We start from the raw sequence: 21141 nt of genomic DNA, 5'->3' as shown, positions 1-21141 counted from the left end.
CAGAAGCGAAATATCAGTATAGTTCGTAGTTACTTTCATTTCTTTCATCATGTTAGGCAGATTTCAAAGCAAGAAATTACGTAAGCATGCCTTACATAGCAGGATGAAGAAATTGAATAGACCAGGTGACTAGAATAGCACACCAATGAATACTCTATGAAGGTATTCGTTGCATTTCCACTTTGAATGCATATTATAGCATGTTGCACAATGTACTTGGCAAACTGTGAAATACCAGTCGTTCGAGGACGCATTGTTGTTGTTTTTTTGTGGATGTAAATGAAAAACACAATTCAAAAGAATATATGAATTATCAATTAAGACATCAATGTTGGTGCTTATCTCATTAAATTTTAAACCACTCGAGTCACTTTAGTACCAATGACCTTTCTCTGATCATGCGCATAATGGAACTACGAAATGGCTTATTAGGGCAGATCCAGCTTTCGCCAATGGGGGGGGGGGGGTGAATAAACCCCCACATTTTCGCCGATCGGCCGCTCAAAGTTGATTTTGTTTGTTTCTTTGAAGGGGTAGTTATAACATGTTACTTCTTAACTTTATTCTTATAAAAAATATATATAGTCATCTCATAAGCCTCATTTAAATAGTGCGAGCTCGAAGCGCGAGCTAAATTATTTTGAAAATCTCATGTATTTTGTCCTGAAAATTGAACATTCTAAGGACTGTTTGCAGTTAGCCACGAAGACGATACATATTCCAATAATCAAATAATGCGAGCGCAAATCGCGAGCCGACATTTTTTTTATAAACTGTCATGAAAAGGGGATTTTAAGTAGTTTGTTATAGAGGTAAGACTCACCAATCAAAATGCGAGCGCGCAGCGCTAGTTGATGGGTGTTGACAATCAGACCTGAAAAGGGATATTTTGATAACTTTATGGAATACATGAAGAAACTGGCGGATCCAGCCCGTGCCCCCCCCTCCACTTTTGAGAGGCATGATAAAAGAAAATTTGCCGTTTTAAGTGTGCTCCCCCCTTTGAAACAGAGGACCTGTTGTTTTTTTTTTGTTGTTTTTTTGCTTGTCAAATTTTCCTCGGGGAAAATGTGGATCCGCCCCTGCACGAAAAGAATAGGTACTTGATAAATCAAATAATGCGAGCGCGCCGCGCGAGCTGAAAATTTTGATACTCAGACCATAAAATGGACATTTTACAGAGCATTTTTTAAAATCAATTTATAAATCAAACAAAATAATGAAAGCTCGATGTTTGAGCTGAAATATGTTTTCAATTTGTATAATGACTTCAAAACTTGAAATTTTAAGCTCCACATCAGCCTATTGAGCAAGATTTGTAGGCCTATCTCATCGAACATGCAATGCGAGCGAAAAGTTTATACATGTATAGTGACATGAAATTTGTGTGTGTGTGTGTGTATTTTCCAAGTCTTCCCCTCACCTTATTTTATTCACTCGTCTTCTTGCTCTTATTTTCCTTTCTATTTCTTTCTCTCCCCCTTTTTTTCTGCTCCGCCAAAAGAGGGGCCTGGGCCCCCCTGGATCCACCTATGGCTGCTACTGCCGACTGGTTGTATTGACCATTAGTGTCATTAAATAAATTTTTGAAGAGATACGCACCATGTTCATGCTCACTAAAAAGTGCTGACAATAAAAAAAACTTTATCCAGCGCTACGCGCTCGCATGATTTTTTGTTAGATGTCCGGGGGGTGGATGTCCGGGGAGCAGATGTCTGGGGGTGGATGTCTGGGGGTAGATGTCCGGGGGTAGATGTCCAGGGGGTAGATGTCCAGGGGGTAGATGTCCGGGGGTAGATGTTCGGGGGTAGATGACCGGGGGTAGATGTCTAGGGGGTAGATGTCCGGGGTAGATGTCCGGTGGGTGGATGTCCAGGGGGTAGATGTCCTGATACGGTTTTTGCCGACCAAACTTTTTGCACATCATTTCATTCACAAACCCCAAAACATACAAATACATTGGCATGTTCTTCTGTGGCGCCCGTAATGACGATTTTTTCCCCCCAAGTTCATATAAACAAAATACTTTCAATATATCATGACTTGAGCAGTTTATTAAGTGAAGAATGAAAAAAATAGTCGAACGAACAGAGATTTTTATAATTATTTCATCAATTGCCTATGTTGATGATTTAACAATCAAAGCTTAAAGCTGCCCAAAGAGTCGATAAATTATCTGTAAGTTGGTGAAAAAAAAGAGAATAACAGAACTGGCCTCATTCCTCTCACTCCTCCCCACAATTCTCGTTGCCCAGTTACATCTAATGGAGAAAAAGTGTGCAATCTAAAAGGATATCCTTAGACGGAAAGTCTACCTCAACAATAGGTACATTTCAATAAAAGAAAAATCAAACTGCAAAGATTTGATCAAATTGAATGTATAATAAGAAACATACATATGTTTCTTAATGTACATCCGATTTGATCATTTGACATTTTGAAATTTCTCTTATTTCTAATGAAACACTAATATGCACAACACGGTGATACACAAATTAAAGAATCATTGATGTCACATACTCCTTCTTTCTTTTGTATTTTATTATACAATATTTCACATTTTTGGCAGATTTGACAAAAGGGATACTTGTCATTGAATCGCAATAGGGTACAAAAATAGCGATGCCACATTTTAAAGAGGTATAAAACTGTTTTTGATTAAATGAGAAAATATATTTCATATTTCATAAAGCAAAACGCATTAGAAAAAATGACTAGAAGTCATATCTGGTGTTTCTCACTCCTATAACGACCAGAATGTGCATATAGCTACAGGTAATTACGTGAAATTTTAAAATGTCATAACGTTCCTATTTTATATCGATTATGATTATGTTTTGAGTGTTATGCTTGCATGATATTTCTCCTTCAATTCATGTAAGTCACCCTTTTGTTAGCATGGACTTAAGGGTATTTCATGCCCAGTTGTTTTCAGAAACAGTCTCTATAAAAAAATATCACAAAAAAATTTGTAAAAGTAAATAAAAAATGTAAAGATTATTTTATTAGTTTTGTATTTCCTGGCTAAAATAGTGATGTGCATGCAAGAGAAAGAGAGAGCTGATGCTATTATAACTAAAAAAATCAACTTTTTCTTTACCATTTTATAAGACATCCTGCAATATTTTTCACGAACGTGGATCAAAAGTTGGAATTGTAAGGATGATTTAACACATTCCATGAAGAACTCGGCCATGCACTACATTTTTGCATCATAACATTGAAAAATAATTGTTATTTAATCAAATACTAAATCACTCTATTAATATAGATTCATATTGATATAGACATAAGTATACTTTCTTTCAAAACAGTGCAAAAATTTAAAAAAGGTTGATTTGGTTAATTTGACAGTTAACATCCGATTATACAATTGGATTTTCAGTTCTACGTTTCTGTTTTATTTTGCCCTTTTGTTGCCTTGAAAGAACACTATGTTTTCTGGAGAAAGATGACAGATTGACAAATATTGTCTGGGCTTTCACAACAGCTTTATTGCAGTCTGTAGAAATTTGACAATTACTTTTCAACTTTACTCAGGTTTGGTACAGTTATTCTAGATTCTAGTGAATTGTTTGCCAAACAAAAACGCGTCCATTTTGTGCAATGCATTTCATTTTACAATCATTTCCTTTTTAAATCAATCCTTTGAGAAAGTTCACAATACCTGGCGGCCATTTCATTAAGCTGCTTGGAAAGTTGTGCACAACCTTATGAACAACATGTTATATAACTAGCCAATAGTTAGTCCTAATCACACAAAGAACTGAGGTTAAAATTTGCAAATATAGATAAACACTATCAAAACAAATTTATAAAGTATGCTTTTTGCCTTGATGTAAATGAAAGTAGTTGAAGTACAGATAAAGTTTGCTTGTGAAGAACTTGTGGCTCACTTTCTAGCACTTCATCTCCAAGTAGCTTGCAAAGTCATACACAACTTCACAAACAGTTTTATGAAACATTTCTCCACCACCAAACAAGAACGACATTTCCTGGTAGTATCCTCTTCAATGTATTGGAATTACCAGTTCACTATAATATCAGATATATCTTGAAGTTGTCTTGAATAAAGGTAAATCAAGTTGAAACCTGCAGTTAAACTTAAAGGGAAATCCAACCCAAATAAAAACTTGTTTTTATAGGGAAAATAAAAATCAGACAAGTTGATAGGTGAAAGTTTGAACAATAAAGGACAAACAACAGGAAAGTTATGAATTTTTAAAAGTTGTAAATATTGGTAATCACTATACCCATGGAGACTTCAAATTGGCCGCATATGGGATGTCATAGTGATGTAAGGCAAGGACTACTCTTCCATGTACTGAGTACTACTCCAATACATATTATGGCTAAAGTGTAATTTTTCCAAAAAGTTTTATTTCAAATTATATTTTTCTTTCATAAGGACATAAAACAATATACTACCTGGGTTATATTTATATTACTGCCCCAGGGAAATGGGTACTTAAGAGAAAACCATAAATCCCTGATAATAAAGTACATGGCCTATGGGAAAGTCCTTGCCCCTTGTCATAATTTACTTACCCAGTTGCCAATTTGAAATCTACATAGTATTAGTGATCTCAATTTTAAAGCAGCTATAACTTTCTTATTGCTTGTCCGATTTCTTTCAAACTTTCACCATTCTGTTTAATTTATTTTTCTCCTTCCCAATACAACATTTAATGGCCAAGGCTGGATTCCCCTTTAAGCCATGGTCTAAAATTGCTACAATTATTATAAGCCATAAATTCCAACATTTTGATTTCAATTTGTACCATGTTCTTTCTGCATGCTTTTATTGTGAAGGAAACTATCCTATTTATCATACCCAGACAGCTATTACTGAATTTGGTGTCAATGGTTAAAATTAAAAATACAACTTGAGTATCAATTAAGCATGAGTTCAGAATATGGGTTTATGTGATTACTTGCATTTTCAATTCAATTTAATTCAATTAAACATTATTTTTCTTTTACATTTCATCCTGAAATGTCACGATCATACAATATTTCACTTAGGTATTATTACACTCATCCAATTATATCATGAGCTAGGAACTAGCCTGCTTTCTACCTTCTCTTGTCTGCAAATTGAACATGTTTGTGAATGCTATAAATGTTGTTTCCAGTTTCATTAACTCAACATCTTTATCTGCTTGATCTTTAATTTGGTATGTTTCATGACTATCGGAATGTGGCCACAACCTGTAGGATTACATAGAACACAGTAAATTACTATAGTAGACTCTGCACAAATCAACCTTCCATATTAAAAGAGACATTTTGGGGGAATTTTATAGTCCATCATAGGGAAGTTGTTCGCATGTGATATCACACATCTTTGTCGCATTGCCAATGGGAGGATCTCCATAGCATTAGTGATCGCAATATTCAAATGCTCATAACTTTATCATTATTTGTCTGATTTTTCTCAAACTTTCTTTGATCTTATTCTTTTGATTTTTCTCTTTCCACACAAGCCCACTTGTTCCAAAAGTTTTATTCCCCTTTAAAGTTAGATATATTTCTGTGATCTGAAGAGATTTGACTTAGGCAGAGTCACCTGTGTATGACATTAGACTTGATGGGTGTTAAATAATCATATATAGCAAGTTTTCAACCCCCCATCCCATCCCAGAAGGATCTACCATGAGGTATTACATAGAAACAGGCTTTCACAAGGGAGAATTGAATAAAATGGTATTAGTCATAAGATTGAATGTTCATTGAAAATGCCATTGTTCTGTGACCCAAAATTTCATACAGCCAACTGGTTGAAGTTGCATAATCCAATACATAGCATATCAAATGCTCTCCACCCAATGAGTTTTAAGACATGGACAACCATCCAACACTTTCCCTTGATAACCACTTTGATGCCGCAATGATAAAATAATGTATGTTACACATGTGTTTCATTGCATATTTTTTGCAGATTATAGACAAAAAAATTCCTGCCTAACTACAGACTTACAGGTGAATTACAAAAGGAAACATGATTTTGTAATGATAATTACTTCATGCTGCCTGTGGTTGGATAATATGAGCAGACACATTGCTCACTTTTGTAAAGGGGATAGCAAAAATAAATGTAGCAATATTTCTTGAAATATGATTTCAAATTACTCTACTGGCCGCATTTGGCCACAGTTCTGACACATAGCATCACAAATTAATATATTCCAACTGATCATAATATTTTTATAGTGTGGAAGTTTGTGGGATTTTTTTGTTGATTTTAAAAACATCAAATTATTAGGTTTTATTACATTTTAAACATGGTATCATTCAATATTTTGCCCAATATCACGACACAATAAGCCTTTGATGTATATTTCCTCATGTGTTCAATACATGTATCTATGTTTCGTGCTCAAATAAAAATGGAAATATCCCAGTTATCTATTTTCAACATAAATCACTTTTCAGTGTTCGCATGAAATTGGCGGCATCATAGGTCGCCACCAAAGCCTACAGTGCACCTGTGTATTCTTTTGTACTTCTTTAGAGAATGGAAACAATTTGCATATCGTTGTCACTCCATTCTCTTTACCTTCATGCTCCACCAAGATAACTAATTTTCCAACAATGTGAAACATCACCAGTAAAAAGTAGAAGTGATGAAAAAGCAGTGTATTAACTGATTTAATCTGTACACATTGCTAATGCTGCTCCTAACGATGCATCACCCTTATCACTATACACGAATGGCAAACTCTGAAATGCTTTCTCGAGCTCTTCCTTGAGTACCGGGTCACGAAGCAGGGCACTGCCACATCCAACAACCTGTGTCACTCCCTTGTTAACCATCTCTTCTGCAGGGCACATTCTGCTGAGGTTCTTTGCAATACCTCTGCAAGTGGCCCTGAAGATATCACCAAGAGATAGGTTCTCAAACCCAATGTTGGACACCGAACCCCTTCTGTTTGGCTGATGCCGTTCTCCTCCAAGGACAGGATCAACCACAAGAGTGGTATCCTTGCATTTCAAACCTGAGTCAATCATCATTAAGAATAATCTATCTCTATCGGATGCTTGGGGTAAATCTAAAGCACTCAGCCACTCCTGGAGTGTAGTCACCAGGTGGGCAAGGACATTACCTCCTGTTAGTGAAGCAGCTACAGAGAGGAACTTCCTGTCAAAGAATGGGAAGTACTCAATGGGGGATGAGCCATCCGATGGCGGTGGAGTGAAACCAGGTGGAGTGCTAGTAACAATCTGAGCAGATGTACTGATGCTTATCACTGCAATAGATCATAAGGGATTGGTTGAATTGCATACATTTTTTCACCATTATTTCATGGAGCATATTCATCCAAACTTTATTTGTTTCACAATACAGGAACTTATGGAATAAAGAAATGAAGTACAAGTTCAAAATATTACTCTTGTTATTGTACATTACCATTGTAACACATGTAATATTCAATTTATTTGCCATGGTCCATTCCTGTGCTCATAGGTCATACACAGTATATGTCTGTTATGATTGTAAGTCAACTGAACCTCTTGCTGAATAGCAGATGTTTCATAACGATTGAAAAAAAAAGCAGAATTGCTGCTTATACCAATTTGAATATTGCCTAGGGGTATCAGTTAAGCGAAAATCAGAATCAGTCTACAGGCTATTTTTTTTCTTGCCTACTCACCAACATTATGGAAGTTTAAAAGTGTACCTTAGTAATACAATAATTAAAGATGAGGAAGGATTAAAAACACACAAGTGGGTCTCATCTACAGATCTATGAAGGTAGGGCAGGGTCCCACCCTCTGAATGGAAAAATTTGACATTTTGGGAAGACAATAGAACAATGGTGAACAAATTTAAGAGCTTTTTATTTTGCTTCTCAAAAAACGTTCTAGATGAAAAATGAACCAATCCCACTGGGTAGTGATTCCCTCCCTATTATTTTGCTTATCACATTTTTTTTTTGCTTTTTGAAAGAAAGTCAGACACTTCCCTGGACAATCTGGGTAGATGTTTCACTAAGTTGTTCTCAAGTTATGAGCAACTTTATGAACCAGCGGTCACCAGTGATCCTTTCTTAGGTGCCAAATCAACATCAATGAAAATTAGGTATGTATCATTTACCACGAGAAAGGATCACCAGTTGTTTGTAAAGTCACTCGTAACTTACAAACAGCATTATGAAATACCAGCCTGGTTGTGCTGTGGAAACATCTATAGAGTAAAGCTTAAAATTATACTATTATTTTATTTGTAACAGAAAATACCTCCATGAGTTGGTGTCTGTAAGACTGGTAGCATGTTACATGGAAGGTCTCCCATCCCAACTCCTACATCAACACCTTCTGGTAAGACGCCATCACACCAACTACATCTCTTGATTTGACCTGCAATACTACCAGGAGCTCTTACTTCAGGAAGGAGATGAACAGGAAACCCAGCACGTGACAGTCTAAAACAAAGGAATCAACATCGGGTTGTAAATATTCTAACTTAGAATTGAAACACTGCCTGAAAAGCTGGACATTGATCGAGGTATTATCTTCCACAATTTGTATGTGTTTCCCATCAAATGGATATTCTTAAGATTCTGAAAACTTATTTTCAATAATTTCGATTATAATTAAGCTTTGAAATGCTTAGGCTATTTCTGAGCTTTTTAAACTGCTTGATGAGTAAGACCACAACAAAAATTTAAAAAAAAGATATCATATACTTGTACAATTATCAATTATTGCATTGTCAAAAGCAAAAAAAAAGAAGAGTAAAGTTCATGTTGGAAAATCATGATTTGTTTGATCCAAAGATATCACATAACAAGCCAAATTTGCATCCTGACCACATACACATTGAAGATCACATCCTAATTTACCAATACTATGGCAACTAGTGAAAAAATCCTACACCCAACCCAATTTTCTATCTGCTGACTGCATTCTAAAAGAATACCAACTCCCAACAGGCAATATTATGCAATAGACTAAATAAATAACTCCTATAATCTACATGTATGTCTAAAGTGCTTTTGGCATTATCCTGGTTTAAGTCACCAGTCCATTCACTGCAGTTTATTTCGTCAACTTCCATTGACTTTGTACACGAGTGCACACACACGAGAAGAGAGGTGACTAATTTCACGATAAGGCCAGCTTTTTTTCAAGGTCAAGAATGTTTAGTACAGAGGAATGTATTATTCAAATTAATTAAACCAAATGAAACATAATCATTGGGGTATTTCAAAATGCAATGCAACATGATTTTCTACTGTTAGAACATATTTCTCATATGTACCTCAATAGGAAAGAAATTACAACATCCTCTAGGTTATAGTGTTGCATTGTATTCTGAAGGGAAGCCAAATCATCAAACCAACAATGATTTAGAATTAGATTGTTGAAAAAATAAATTAAATTTAACAATCAACTCATTCAACTGATCAAGATAGATTTATCTACGTAAAAAACAAATTCCACACAAGATACGTATGTATAGCACGTTGAATTTACTTTTGAGAATTCCATGTATTTGATTTGCAGTTGAAATAACCCCAGCTTGCTGCATTCTGTGTTGACATAATAGGAGTCTCTATCCCGCATATCAATGTCACAAACATATCCATGATTGATCCAGCTCGATCAAATCTCTGCACAAAATGTGAGTTGTTTCTCTGGAGCCAGAAAGCAGTAGCACAACCATGACCTGTAGCTAACCTGAGGTGTGAATCAGGGGATGGTAGTTCAGCTAGAAATCCAGGAGTGCATCTTCCATCTTGCCAGGTAAACAGATTACTGAAATTCTCCCGGCTCTCAATTCCATCATCTTTTTCTTTCACAATGTCATCGATTGTCAAGTCAGATCTCCAAAAAACAATTCCGTGCATCTGCCCTGTTACACCGACTGCCTTCAATTTGTAAGTAGCATCGCATGCGGAATAAAACTGTGCTAGATCGTGTAGACATGCTTGAATAGTGATGAAAATTTTCTTGACGTCCTGTTCATCAGACAACGGTGGGCTCTCCACGCCGACAGTCCTGGCCGCTGTGGGACGTGCGACGGCAAACAATACCTCGCGGCTTGTGCCATTGATCAGCGACAATTTGACAGAGGTTGTACCTAAATCGATACCAAGTTTTGTGTCTACAGACCTCACATTCATAGTTCTTAATATCTATCATTCATGCAGAGTTCAATTGTAATTGAAATGAGATTTCTTGATGCCTGAAAAACAATAAATTAGTACTTTGAAGTTTGACTAGTCTACCTGACTGCTGTCCGAAGTGGGCGTGTGCCATGATCGTGTGTGTATGGCAAGCCAAATGTTTAATCCAGGGGCCTGTTTGCATGAAAGGGTCTTTCATAGAACTGTTCTTTTGTTTTACGAAGCCAATTGTCCATGGAACCCCCCGTAGACTAGACCAAAAGCTTCAGTCTCTGTATTTTGGTTGTTCCGCTGAACTACGTTGGCTCCACTCACCATACATGGTGAATGGGGATTATGGTGAAATGTCAGAATTGTTAAGGAAATCCCCAGAAACGACGGTTATTCCTGTCTATCCGTAGACATGCTCTTCTTTGCACACCGCCACCGTCGGCAATGAGAGAAAATATAATGGCAAGACACATTTCTACCATTTTTTGTCATTTGATTGCACGCTGATCAACGTTGCCAGAACTGGCATAATTATGCTTTTTGGCATAATTTCGACCCTTTCAGCATAATTCATTATGCCTGGCATAATTAGACTTTTTTTCTGGCATAATTTCGACCCTTTCAGCATAATTTGGGGCATAATTAGACTTTTTTTAAGCAAAGAATCTGGCATAATAATAGCATATTTAGCATCATTTTTTTTTGTGCTTGTCAATTTTTTTTCTGGTACGAAATCCTTTATTTGTGATTGAAGACCTTTTTTTTTTTCTTTTTGCCCCCCCCCCCCTGTGCTGTGGAAAATCCTAGGGTCCAAAACGGTTTGGCATAATTTTTCGCGATTTAGCATAATTTCGCTGCTCCTCTGGCATAATTGGATTTTTTTCACTGGCCACGCTGACGCTGATGTATCTGGGAAGGCGCCAAGTTATTTTTTGTATGGGGGTTGGCATCACTTTCAGGTTGTCTTGCCCGGCAAGACGGCCTAAAACTGAGTTATTTAATCTTCTACAATCTTTATAGGCCCAAACAATTCTTCATATGTTTTCCTTTAATTTATTTTCTTCCTCTTTTCCTCACCCCTTATCCCAGTTTTTATTAAACCAAACTTGAAATATTGAAATGAGCGGTAACTTCTTTGACACCCCCCTTGATTTATCATTAGATAAAGTTACAAAAATGAAGATTTTACTAAACATGCTAAATCCTTTATTTATTTTTACTTCATTTATTTCCACTTCTTGCTTTATAGGGAGCATTGAAGAGATATTATAAAACTGTGAAAACATTTTAAACAAATAGGAATACAATAATAATTTCATGATAAAAAGTATAAAAATATCATTACAAAAAATGCTAGGCCTACTTGGAAAACACTACTGACTCCTTTTATATATTCTACTAACTAAATTGTGTGCTAGCTGTAATATCCCCTTCCCTCCATCCCCACCTCAATTGAACTGTTTATTCTGTGTACCCCCTTCCTCTCTCAATCTTGCACATCATTTCCAGGTATCCCTCAAACTTACCACTTGACCCTCCATTCCCTCTCCTTCTCTCCCTTACGCTTTCATTCTTCCTACAGTCTAACATATGATTCAATATCAAGGGTATGAGCAGAGTTTCATCATTTTTTTTATTATTTCATATTCAATTTCTCTCCATGAGGAGATAAAATATGGAGAATAAGTCATCTTCATCATTCTTCATAATATATAAAGTTTAGATTGGCAATATGTATCTACATTTATGCAAAGGTCCTGTACAAATAACTTTATGTGAGTGTATATAGAAACAGCACAAACACTTGTCATGAGCAAAAACAACACACACATGCACACATAATCGCACATGATTTTTTTTTTCTAAATGCTCCTGTGTGCATTCAATCTTAAATTCTTGATAACTTTCATGAATAATTTTCATACAGAGATCATTCATGCTTCAGATGTCAATATATTGGTCTTTACAAGACTACATAATAATGAGACTCCAATAAAAAATATTCTGCATAATTATACACAAAACTTTGAGAAATTGTTGTAGTTACAACTTAAAAAGAAAAAAAAACATGTACATTTTGGCAAAGATAAAAAGCTCATAAATGTAGATTTTTTTTTGTTTAAAACAACAAAATTTTCCAAAAGATAAGTATAATTCATGAGGGAAAAAAAATCAAATGGATCAAAATCATATCAAGAAGCCAAGTAACATTTATCTGTGACATGTAACTCAGATCTAACATAATATTCATACTCATTTATGATAAATAAGCATACCCATAAAAGATGAATATGTGTGTTTGAAAGCCAATAGAAAATAATGTGTAAAGAAGCATAATTTTAACCAAAACAAACTGTTTCTATTGTTGTTAACAATAATCCAATGAGAATCAGTTGGTTTGTATTCAAATTAAAGGAAACACTAGCAGGTTTCACTGCACATGTCTAGAAAAGAGCAGATTTAGAAAGAAGTTGTCAAAACATGACAACATTTACATTGTATAAGGAAAAAAATGTGCATCTCACCAACACTTAAGGAATTTTATGTGTTTTATAAAAAAATATGTTCAATTCCCCGTACAATAATGCTTTGTGTGTGCTTCTGAATCTAATTGGTGATAAGCATTCTGTCATAACAGGTTTATACTTTCATCAGTCTTCAATGGATGTACAAATCTTGATTATATTGTTAATATTGGAATTATGACCGATATAAATATAAAAGCAACCAATGACATTAACTGTCCACCATAATACATGGAAATTAATCCTATCATTATGAAGTGCTTCTTGAGCATCATAATCATCAAAAGACTTTGAAAGGCTATTGAATTCAACATTCTCTTGCTTTTATGTCTTTTCACATAAATTCCAATTATATGGATTATTTTCTTATTCTGAAAGTCATTGTTTATGAAAGCAATTTCTCTGACTATGATGGAATAACACAGGGGCTTGTATCAATGATAGCAAAATGTTTCAATAAGAGAAAAGATTGGAGGTTTAAACCACACCTTTATTTAACCAGAGTATTCCAGCACTACTGGGCTGGTATTCTGGAAAATTGAGTTGAACTAGGTCATGGGGCCAGTTACACAAAGCTTTGCAATGATCGCAGAATATTTGTTTATGATTGATTACAATGTACAATCGTAAAAATCAAGTGTATGATCAATCACTAAACTTTGTGTTACAGGACCCTGATTAGATTCATCAACATTCAATCTTTATGGGATGCCAAATTTGATCTTCTTCATTCATGGCAAATATTACAAAGATAATACCATCCTTCTCCTTTCATTACAAGATCATTATGTGGGACATTTGTAATAGATGAAATGGTAACATGCAACTAGGTATTTCAACTGAGAAAACAACTGAACCAATGTCTTTTACAGACAGGCAATAAAAAAGAATAAAAAAAGTTTATTAATTATGCCACAAGCCATAATTAGTGGATTCCAATTTGTACATATGGACTGGTGGGTAATGACTGCCTTTAAATGTATCTAAATAAAATAATTTAGGTGGGAACAAATGTTACGAATACAAAGAAAAAAATAAATGAACTAGCTCTTCAAATTTGTAAAATTCTACACATTAGATAATTATTACAATTGTCTTGGTAATATGCATTGCAATTGAATGAAAATAGAAGTTGTTACTTGGTGGGAAAGTCCATTCATGAGAATAGAGTTAGAAAAATAAGTACTGTTTCTCTTTTTATAAATAAAAAGACGGTGGTTACCTCATGTACATTATTAAAACCATTGTAGCACACTAGAATGAAATATAGCCCTATAATATGCATAGTTAAGTATAAAAAAAATCAAAGCATCAATGACTGGGGTGAAAGGATTGGGTTCAAGTCTGTACATAATTGAAGTATGTACAAAAAGCCAGACTTTTCACATGGAGTGTCATACTTATACCTTGGTCACATTTGCTCTACGGCGGCCAAACGGCGAGTCGAAAACAGCCGTTTAAACATTTTTTTGTACTAACTACATATAGGTGGTTTGAATTAAAATTAATAAAACGGCTGTTTTCGACTCGCTGTACGGCCGCTGTAGAGCAAATGTGACCAAGGTATTAGCAAACTATAAAAATTACAAATGAAATGCACGGAATACCAACATTACTTTGTACAGCAATGGTATCAAAGGTTGATATCAAAGACAATTCCTATTAAGTCCCACCCATACATGTAGGTCTAACTTATGTAGGTCCTTAAATTTCTGCAATCATTCAATTAAGTACAAAAAACAACAATATATCTTAATATACAGTGGATATCAATATTTCCGTTGCTTAAAGGGATGCTCCAGGCTGAGATTTAAATAAGATTTAAACAGATAAAGAAAAATCAGACAAACAAAACACTGAAAATTTTATCAAAATCGGACAAAGAATAACAAAGTTATGGCATTTTAAAGATTTGCATTATTCTGGTGAAACCGTTCTAGGCATGTCTTTATGAATATTCAATGAGCAACTTGATGATGTCATATCCCCACTTGTTCTTTTGTATTTTATTATATGAAATTAGCTTCATTCATATTTTTTCTAACAAGAACTGAAAAATTTGGATTGACAACTGATTCAGTTAGTGCATTAGATATTCATTACTGCAACTTATTTCATTATGATATTATTCACACATGTAATTCACACATGTATGAAAAAATTATGATTTCATGTAACATAAGAAAAAAAAAGTGGGGATGTGACATCATCATCCCACCTAATGAATATTCATGATGTGCATTTAACTATTTTCACAAAATATTGCTAAACTGTAAAATTCAATAACTTTGTTATTTGTTGTCCGAATTTGATGAATTTTTCAGCATTTTGCTCTGTGAATTTTACTTTATTTATTTAGATATATTTTCAGCCCGGAATACCCCTTTAAAAAGTCAAGTTTACTAAGCAGGTACAAAAAAATCACATGTGTATGATACTTCAAAATTAATCCATGTTTGAACATAAAATCTATTTTTGTATATGCTTAAAGGGTGATCTTATTATTTGACATTAAGTAATATCATGGATATTGGACATCCATTCCATACAAGTTGGTATTTAACAGTGCTTGCTGTTAGATAAACTTGCAGTATTTGCTGAAACTATACAGATATTTATTGAATTCCCTACAAGGTCAAACAATTCATATGTGAATACATTTGGCAGAATTTGGCAGATTAGAAATAAATTTGTCCAGAGGCAGCACTTGTCTCTAACTGTTCTTAACACAGCTGTAGAATGAGTTACATAGTAGGTTAACACATAATCAAATGCACTAAGTGCTGAATGCAAAATATACAAATATCTGTTTAACACACAGAACAATTATTCATATAGATTTTGGTCAATCAAATGTATTTGACTGCATTGGCAAACATGCATTATGTACATTATATTAAAATTCTTTTAATCATTTTCTTCACATAGTCATTTCATGAAAATTAGAATGTACAGTACAATCATAATGTATGACACAGATAGTTATGCACACTCGATTCGCTGTACACACAATGTACATTGAAAACAGACACAGCCAGACACATACACCCATATCCATAATTTCATGCACAGACTCACATAATTTTTAAATGTCTGCAAAAAGAAAAATGCAAATGTAAATAACATTGAGATGCTTCCTCTCACATAGGAAAGATATTTTGATTCATAACAAATTACAGAAAATAACTTTAAAAATTTAGCTCACACAGAATTGGTGGGAGGATTATTGGGGTTTTAGTTTTTACATAAATGGTATCAAAGGAAAGTAGTCGCAGCAAACAATGATTTGATGACATATACTTTAAAATCAAGGTGGTCACCATATATTCTGGATCTAGCTCTAGTTTATTTACATAAACCTAACTGTGTAAAATCATGAAATCTAAGCTGATAAACAATCACCATGAAGATCACCAACAAAGCTAATCACATATGGGACAAGGCATTTTCATTGCTTGAGAAAAAAAACTGATATCTAGCTGGAATACCATGCTTGTTTTGTCAAATTTTTAGCAATTACACATTTTGTACTAGAATTCTTTGGCACATATGAACACTTGGGGTTCTGTCCAGAATCATTTTAAACTTGTTACCACAACTGGTGTTCATGTTTAATAATAGTTTCAAATGTAAAAGAGGAGTCCAGAGATGGGCAAGAACAAATTTGTCGTTTGCGTATTGAGAGGTGGCAAAGTGATCGAGTGAGGGTGTAACAAATGAAGCTGCTTTGTGTGAGGAATGACACCATGCAATAATATGCCATTCTTGCATAACACATGTCTCATTTTTCATTTTTTTAAAGATATTAATACCCTAAATTTTATCTTTAGGTACAACAATGTTTTGTGCATACAAAGAACAAAGCCTACCAGTAAGTGAGTAACTTGAAATATTTATGACTTATTGGACAAGTGCTTCTCACCTTGGACAAACATCTTGTCCCGTCTCTTTGAGTATTTTATCATAATTTCACAAGCATTGAATACAAATTTATTTGTTTTACATTCTCCTTTCTCTTTTGGGCTTTTCTACTTATGTTACATAATTCATAACATATTTACATACTTCATGTGAATTGATTTTTTTGGCAAGGTTATTTCGTTTCAATAAAATTTGTTTTAAAAAATACTAAGTTGTACATAATTAATGCTTTTGGCAGGAAATGCAATTCTAATCCAATGGCCATCTATTACCTGTAATGGGAAGAGACATGAAATATTTTCCACATTCAATGCAACTTAGATCAATTCATTACTGACTTTGTGAGTTTCATTACTATAATACCAAAAATAACATATCCAGTGGTGATTTCTACAAAGAGCAGTGTACTATATTCATAACTTTAATTCAGTCTCATCTAATGAGTTGTGCTTTTCAAACATTTCTTGCTTTCATAATAAACATAAATGACAAGGTTGTATGAGGACATCATCATTTGTAGTTATGTGGGCATTACCACGTACACAACCGCTACGTGCAACTCTCTTTCAAATTATCAAGATAGTTCAAGATTTGACTGAACTCCATTCCTTCAAGTCCTGATTTCAGCTGCATGCTGTCATCTGATGGATTCAGAGTTAGTCTAACATCACAAGAACTGTTAGACTGGTTGGTGTTTAATGATGGTGATGTGTCCTCTGGTATTGATTCTACATCATTGTCTTGAGCTTTTTCAGTGACCAGATTTGTATCACTGCTGGCATTTTTATTTTCACTACTTGTTGAAGATGAAGATGACTCCTCTGCATGTTGTGATGGCTCTTCAAGTCCCTCTAATGACCCATCCTCATTATCATCACCATCCATCACCACACCACAATCGACATCCTGCGACTCGTTGCTGGCGCGATGCTCTTGAGGGACTTGCATTAACGATGTCTCTTCAATACCATGGCTACATATCCTTCGACCCTCCTCCGAGCTGTGTCTTTCAATGCTGACCTCACTTTCTGTGCCAATAGCTTCATCACGGCTACTCCCTTCCTCTTCATCCTTGAGTCTTAGAGGGATGTTCTCAGCAGGGTCCATGTGGTAGCGTGGATGTTCTTCTTGCATGCCAAACATGACCCAGTTCTGAGGGTAAGGGACTGACTGGTGTGTCTTTGGAATCCTCTTGGCCCTTCGGTACTTTGCCATGAACATCACACAGTTCACCATGAAGGCTAGAATGGCTAAACTAAAAACACTAAGCAGGACATACATCCCAATTTCAATGCCTGACAATGGATCATCATCACTGCTTGATCCATTACTTTCCCCATCAAAAGGAGCTACCGTCGAGGATTCTGTCTCATCATTTTGGTGTGCACCCGGTCCCATGGGATATATGTTACTAAAGTCAACGTCCAGCGGAATTGAAGAAATAACACTTGAATCTTTCTTTCCAGTATCCATAAGGTCAAAGTTCACCCTGACAATCCCATAATCCACCGTTCCTGGCACTCTGGTTAGACTCCTCCACAGGCTGTTTGTGCCAGTTGGTAAAGAGGTAGCATCATTATTAATCAGGCCTGTGTACTTGGGATTATTGAAGGTCACATTGACAGGGATCAGGTCATAGACGATAGCATTGCTACGACGACGCTTCATGCATGGTTTTGGTAGAGAAATCTCTAACATGATAGATGTGCTGCCCTCTCCCATGGCGATTAAACCAGGATATGCCTGTAAAGGTATACACAAAAACATACAGATCTGTCAGATACAAAAACAGAAGATGATTTTCGAGAGAGAACGAAATATTTTCTAATATCAATGTCCTCATTTTCAATGTTACTTATTTGGTTTGGAGTGGAGTCCACTATATCATACACAAAGGATTAAATGGCTATACATGTACTTTTAGAGTTTGAAGTCACAGCAACAAAGACCATTTATCCACTGGAAATACAGCAAACTATTGGTGATATTATGTAATCTCAAATCACCCACTTTCTCTTTTCGTCTTCCTCTTTTCTTTCTAGGTCTACTTGTCATGATTGATAGAGTTAATGGAATTATCTTCTTACCTGCATGGAATCTGGACTTTCCAGGATAATATGTGGATCCAGGGTTGTTATAGCAACAGTGTAATCATTAACATCAACATCCTGAAGTGCCAGGTTTGTTCCATCATCAAATATCATAACTGCATCCAAGACAGCTTCCTAAAAACCAACAATAAAGAAAATATTATAGCATGAATAAAAACGGACTATACAATATTAAAGATTGGACTTATTAGATTAGACAAAATGAAGTGGTTTCATTTAAAGCTATCCCTTTCTTTGATAAAAAAAAAAACAAATCACACATACATTGACCATTCAAATTCTGATACACAGACATCTAGCTTCAAATTGTGCGGAAGTATGCAGTCAATTGTTACCCTACATTTTGCGACATCAAGAAGATGATTAATAACTTTTTTTGACCAGTAATTCCAAACAATCAATATTTGATAAAAAGTACCATAAGTACAATATCTTTTAGAATACAATAAACCAACCTTTTAAAAACAAAAGTAAATCCTACCTCCAACCCCCCCCCCATAAAAAAAAATTAAAAGAAACAAAAAATTAACACTTGTAATTCATAGACTTGGAAAACAAAGAAAAATTAAAAACTATGTTTGTTATCGAATTACAGAAAAACATAAAACCCTGGGACATTCTTAAGATTTTCATTGTTTCATGAAAAGCTTATTTACAAAGAATGGGATAAACTAGTCAATTATTTCCAAATCTTGATTTTCCTTACCTGATGTTCAACAAAGAGGTCATTCAATGCAGTGATGCTTGCCATTTTGACTTTTGAACCTTGACCTATTACATCATGAACATCAAGGGTCATACCAGATACCAGGGTGACCCTCATGTTTGCGATATTGACCTTGTCTGCTGCCACCATTAGAGGAGATTCACCAAGGATCTCTTTCGTTCTTGGGTTCGTCACCTGCATTTAGAACATTATATATCAAAGGTTTAATGCCAAACTAGTTGTGATGAGTAATATTTAAAACGTAACAAGTCTATCAAATCAAGCTTATCCTTCAAAGATGAATATGAAATCAAGCTAGTTCTTCTATTATCATGAGAACAGGATATTTTCAGGTATATAATAACATGTGGTCCTACAACTTTGTCCTTGACCCTAAAATCTAATCAGACTCCCATATGCACACATTAGCAAACTTTGAAGTTGGAACGCTGAAACAGTTACATGTAGTTAGCGGAATAACGACAACATATTTCCGGGTAAATAATGACCTCTGATTTTTTACCTTGATACCCAAAAAACTTATCAGATCATTGTCACTCCAATATGCATACTGGGGCTAGGTTTTAAAGTTTATTCGTCAAACGGTTATCAGTTATCGCAAGAAAAAACAGACTTACCAATGACCCCAAAACAAACTGCCCCTGCCAACCACCTATGAAATAGTATAGCCCACATTCACAAAAGTGGTTTTGAACATGAAAATTTGACTCATTAATGCACTTTATCTTAGTAACAAGTATTGATGAAGTCCACAGTGATAAAAACACGTGTCCATTTTTAGATGCTTCTTAAATATATATGGTAAATTGAGCATAGTTAATGCATGAAATCTGCAGAATCCAGGGATTCAAAACAACCTTTGTTACTATGGGCCAATAGGTACCTACATCATTTATTTAATTCACCCCCTGTCAAGGATAACCTATTCAGCAAAGCAGTTTTGTATGTTATGCCAATCTTGTTGTTGGTAAAGGGGTGGCAAAAATTGCATTCATTTAATTTCTGTATCAATCAACAAACTTAATAATTTACCTCAATTTGTGTGTTTCCAGGAGACTTGGCAATGATCTTTGTTCCCTCTATTCTGGCAATGGAACGATCCGCAACCTTGATTTGATTCTTCACAAGATGAGTAATGGACTGTTCCATATCCTCTCCAAATAGGTAAATCCTCTTTCCATCAGGTCGGGATACTGTCAAAAGAAGGACGTTGTACATTTATACTTACACATTACACATATTGCACATACATTTTTCACTTAAATTGATATTTAACATTCAGCAAAATAGTAAATGGCTTTAAGGTCTCACAGCCACTTTTACAAATGCAATTAATACTTCAGGCCTGTACCAAAATTCTATCTTTTGAGTTAAAGTGCCTTAATCTGAATTTTACTAATGTTGTCTTCATTTTCTGCTTATAAGCTAACTTGAGGTATTGACTTACCAGAGTTTGCATTGGGTGCATAAAACCTTGTATAGACACTAATCTTGGCTTGTTGGTATCTGAGGTGGCATGTATTCTTTTTACTCGTCTCCCCATCTCCATTCAACATCTTCTCTGGTTCTAGAATTCCTCTAAATGATGGATAAGCGAGGAAGAAAAATCAGACACATGTTGTAAATTAAATTGTCTTTTCAATTCATACAATTACACCCAGAAAATTATTATTACGGGCCTTGTGAATAAATACAATCATTACTTAGAATTGATTCTAACTATTTTATACAGG

The 21141-nt window shown here is 34.9% G+C and overlaps 2 protein-coding genes across 2 annotated transcripts in view; both read right to left on the bottom strand.

The window, feature by feature from the left end:
* Nucleotides 1–2544: 2544 nt before the first annotated feature.
* LOC129276217 (sedoheptulokinase-like) lies at nucleotides 2545–10552 on the bottom strand. The gene is made up of 3 exons (XM_054912632.2): nucleotides 9481–10552; nucleotides 8242–8426; nucleotides 2545–7250 (listed from the first exon to the last, which is right to left on the bottom strand). Exons 1-3 carry the CDS (start codon nucleotides 10128–10130, stop codon nucleotides 6652–6654), a joined length of 1434 nt encoding a protein of 477 aa, XP_054768607.2. The 5' UTR covers nucleotides 10131–10552; the 3' UTR covers nucleotides 2545–6651.
* Nucleotides 10553–15570: 5018 nt separating this feature from the next.
* Nucleotides 15571–21141, bottom strand: part of LOC129253623 (transmembrane protein 132E-like) — a 37354-nt gene continuing 31783 nt past the window's right edge. Inside the window, exons 7-11 of the mRNA XM_064095907.1 lie at nucleotides 20856–20986; nucleotides 20441–20601; nucleotides 19388–19582; nucleotides 18658–18795; nucleotides 15571–18313 (exon numbers count right to left, since the gene is read on the bottom strand). Of these exons, the coding sequence (XP_063951977.1) occupies nucleotides 17120–18313; nucleotides 18658–18795; nucleotides 19388–19582; nucleotides 20441–20601; nucleotides 20856–20986 (1819 nt within the window). The 3' untranslated portion in view covers nucleotides 15571–17119. The remainder of the gene's footprint in view (nucleotides 18314–18657; nucleotides 18796–19387; nucleotides 19583–20440; nucleotides 20602–20855; nucleotides 20987–21141) is intronic.

This window comes from Lytechinus pictus, chromosome 2 (genome assembly GCF_037042905.1).
Source record: "Lytechinus pictus isolate F3 Inbred chromosome 2, Lp3.0, whole genome shotgun sequence".
Classification (NCBI taxonomy): domain Eukaryota; kingdom Metazoa; phylum Echinodermata; class Echinoidea; order Temnopleuroida; family Toxopneustidae; genus Lytechinus; species Lytechinus pictus.
The sequence above is the reverse complement of the archived record's forward strand: the minus strand, read 5'-3'. Positions and strand labels throughout refer to the sequence as shown.

Excerpts from the sequence above, each read along its gene's own strand:
- LOC129276217 (XM_054912632.2), bottom strand. The coding sequence starts at position 10,130 with ATGAATGTGAGGTCTGTAGACACAAAACTTGGTATCGATTTAGGTACA. Across the intron at positions 8,427-9,480 it reads AATACATGGAATTCTCAAAA|ACTGTCACGTGCTGGGTTTC; the intron begins GTAAATTCAACG and ends CCTTTGTTTTAG. Across the intron at positions 7,251-8,241 it reads ACAGACACCAACTCATGGAG|TGATAAGCATCAGTACATCT; the intron begins GTATTTTCTGTT and ends GATCTATTGCAG.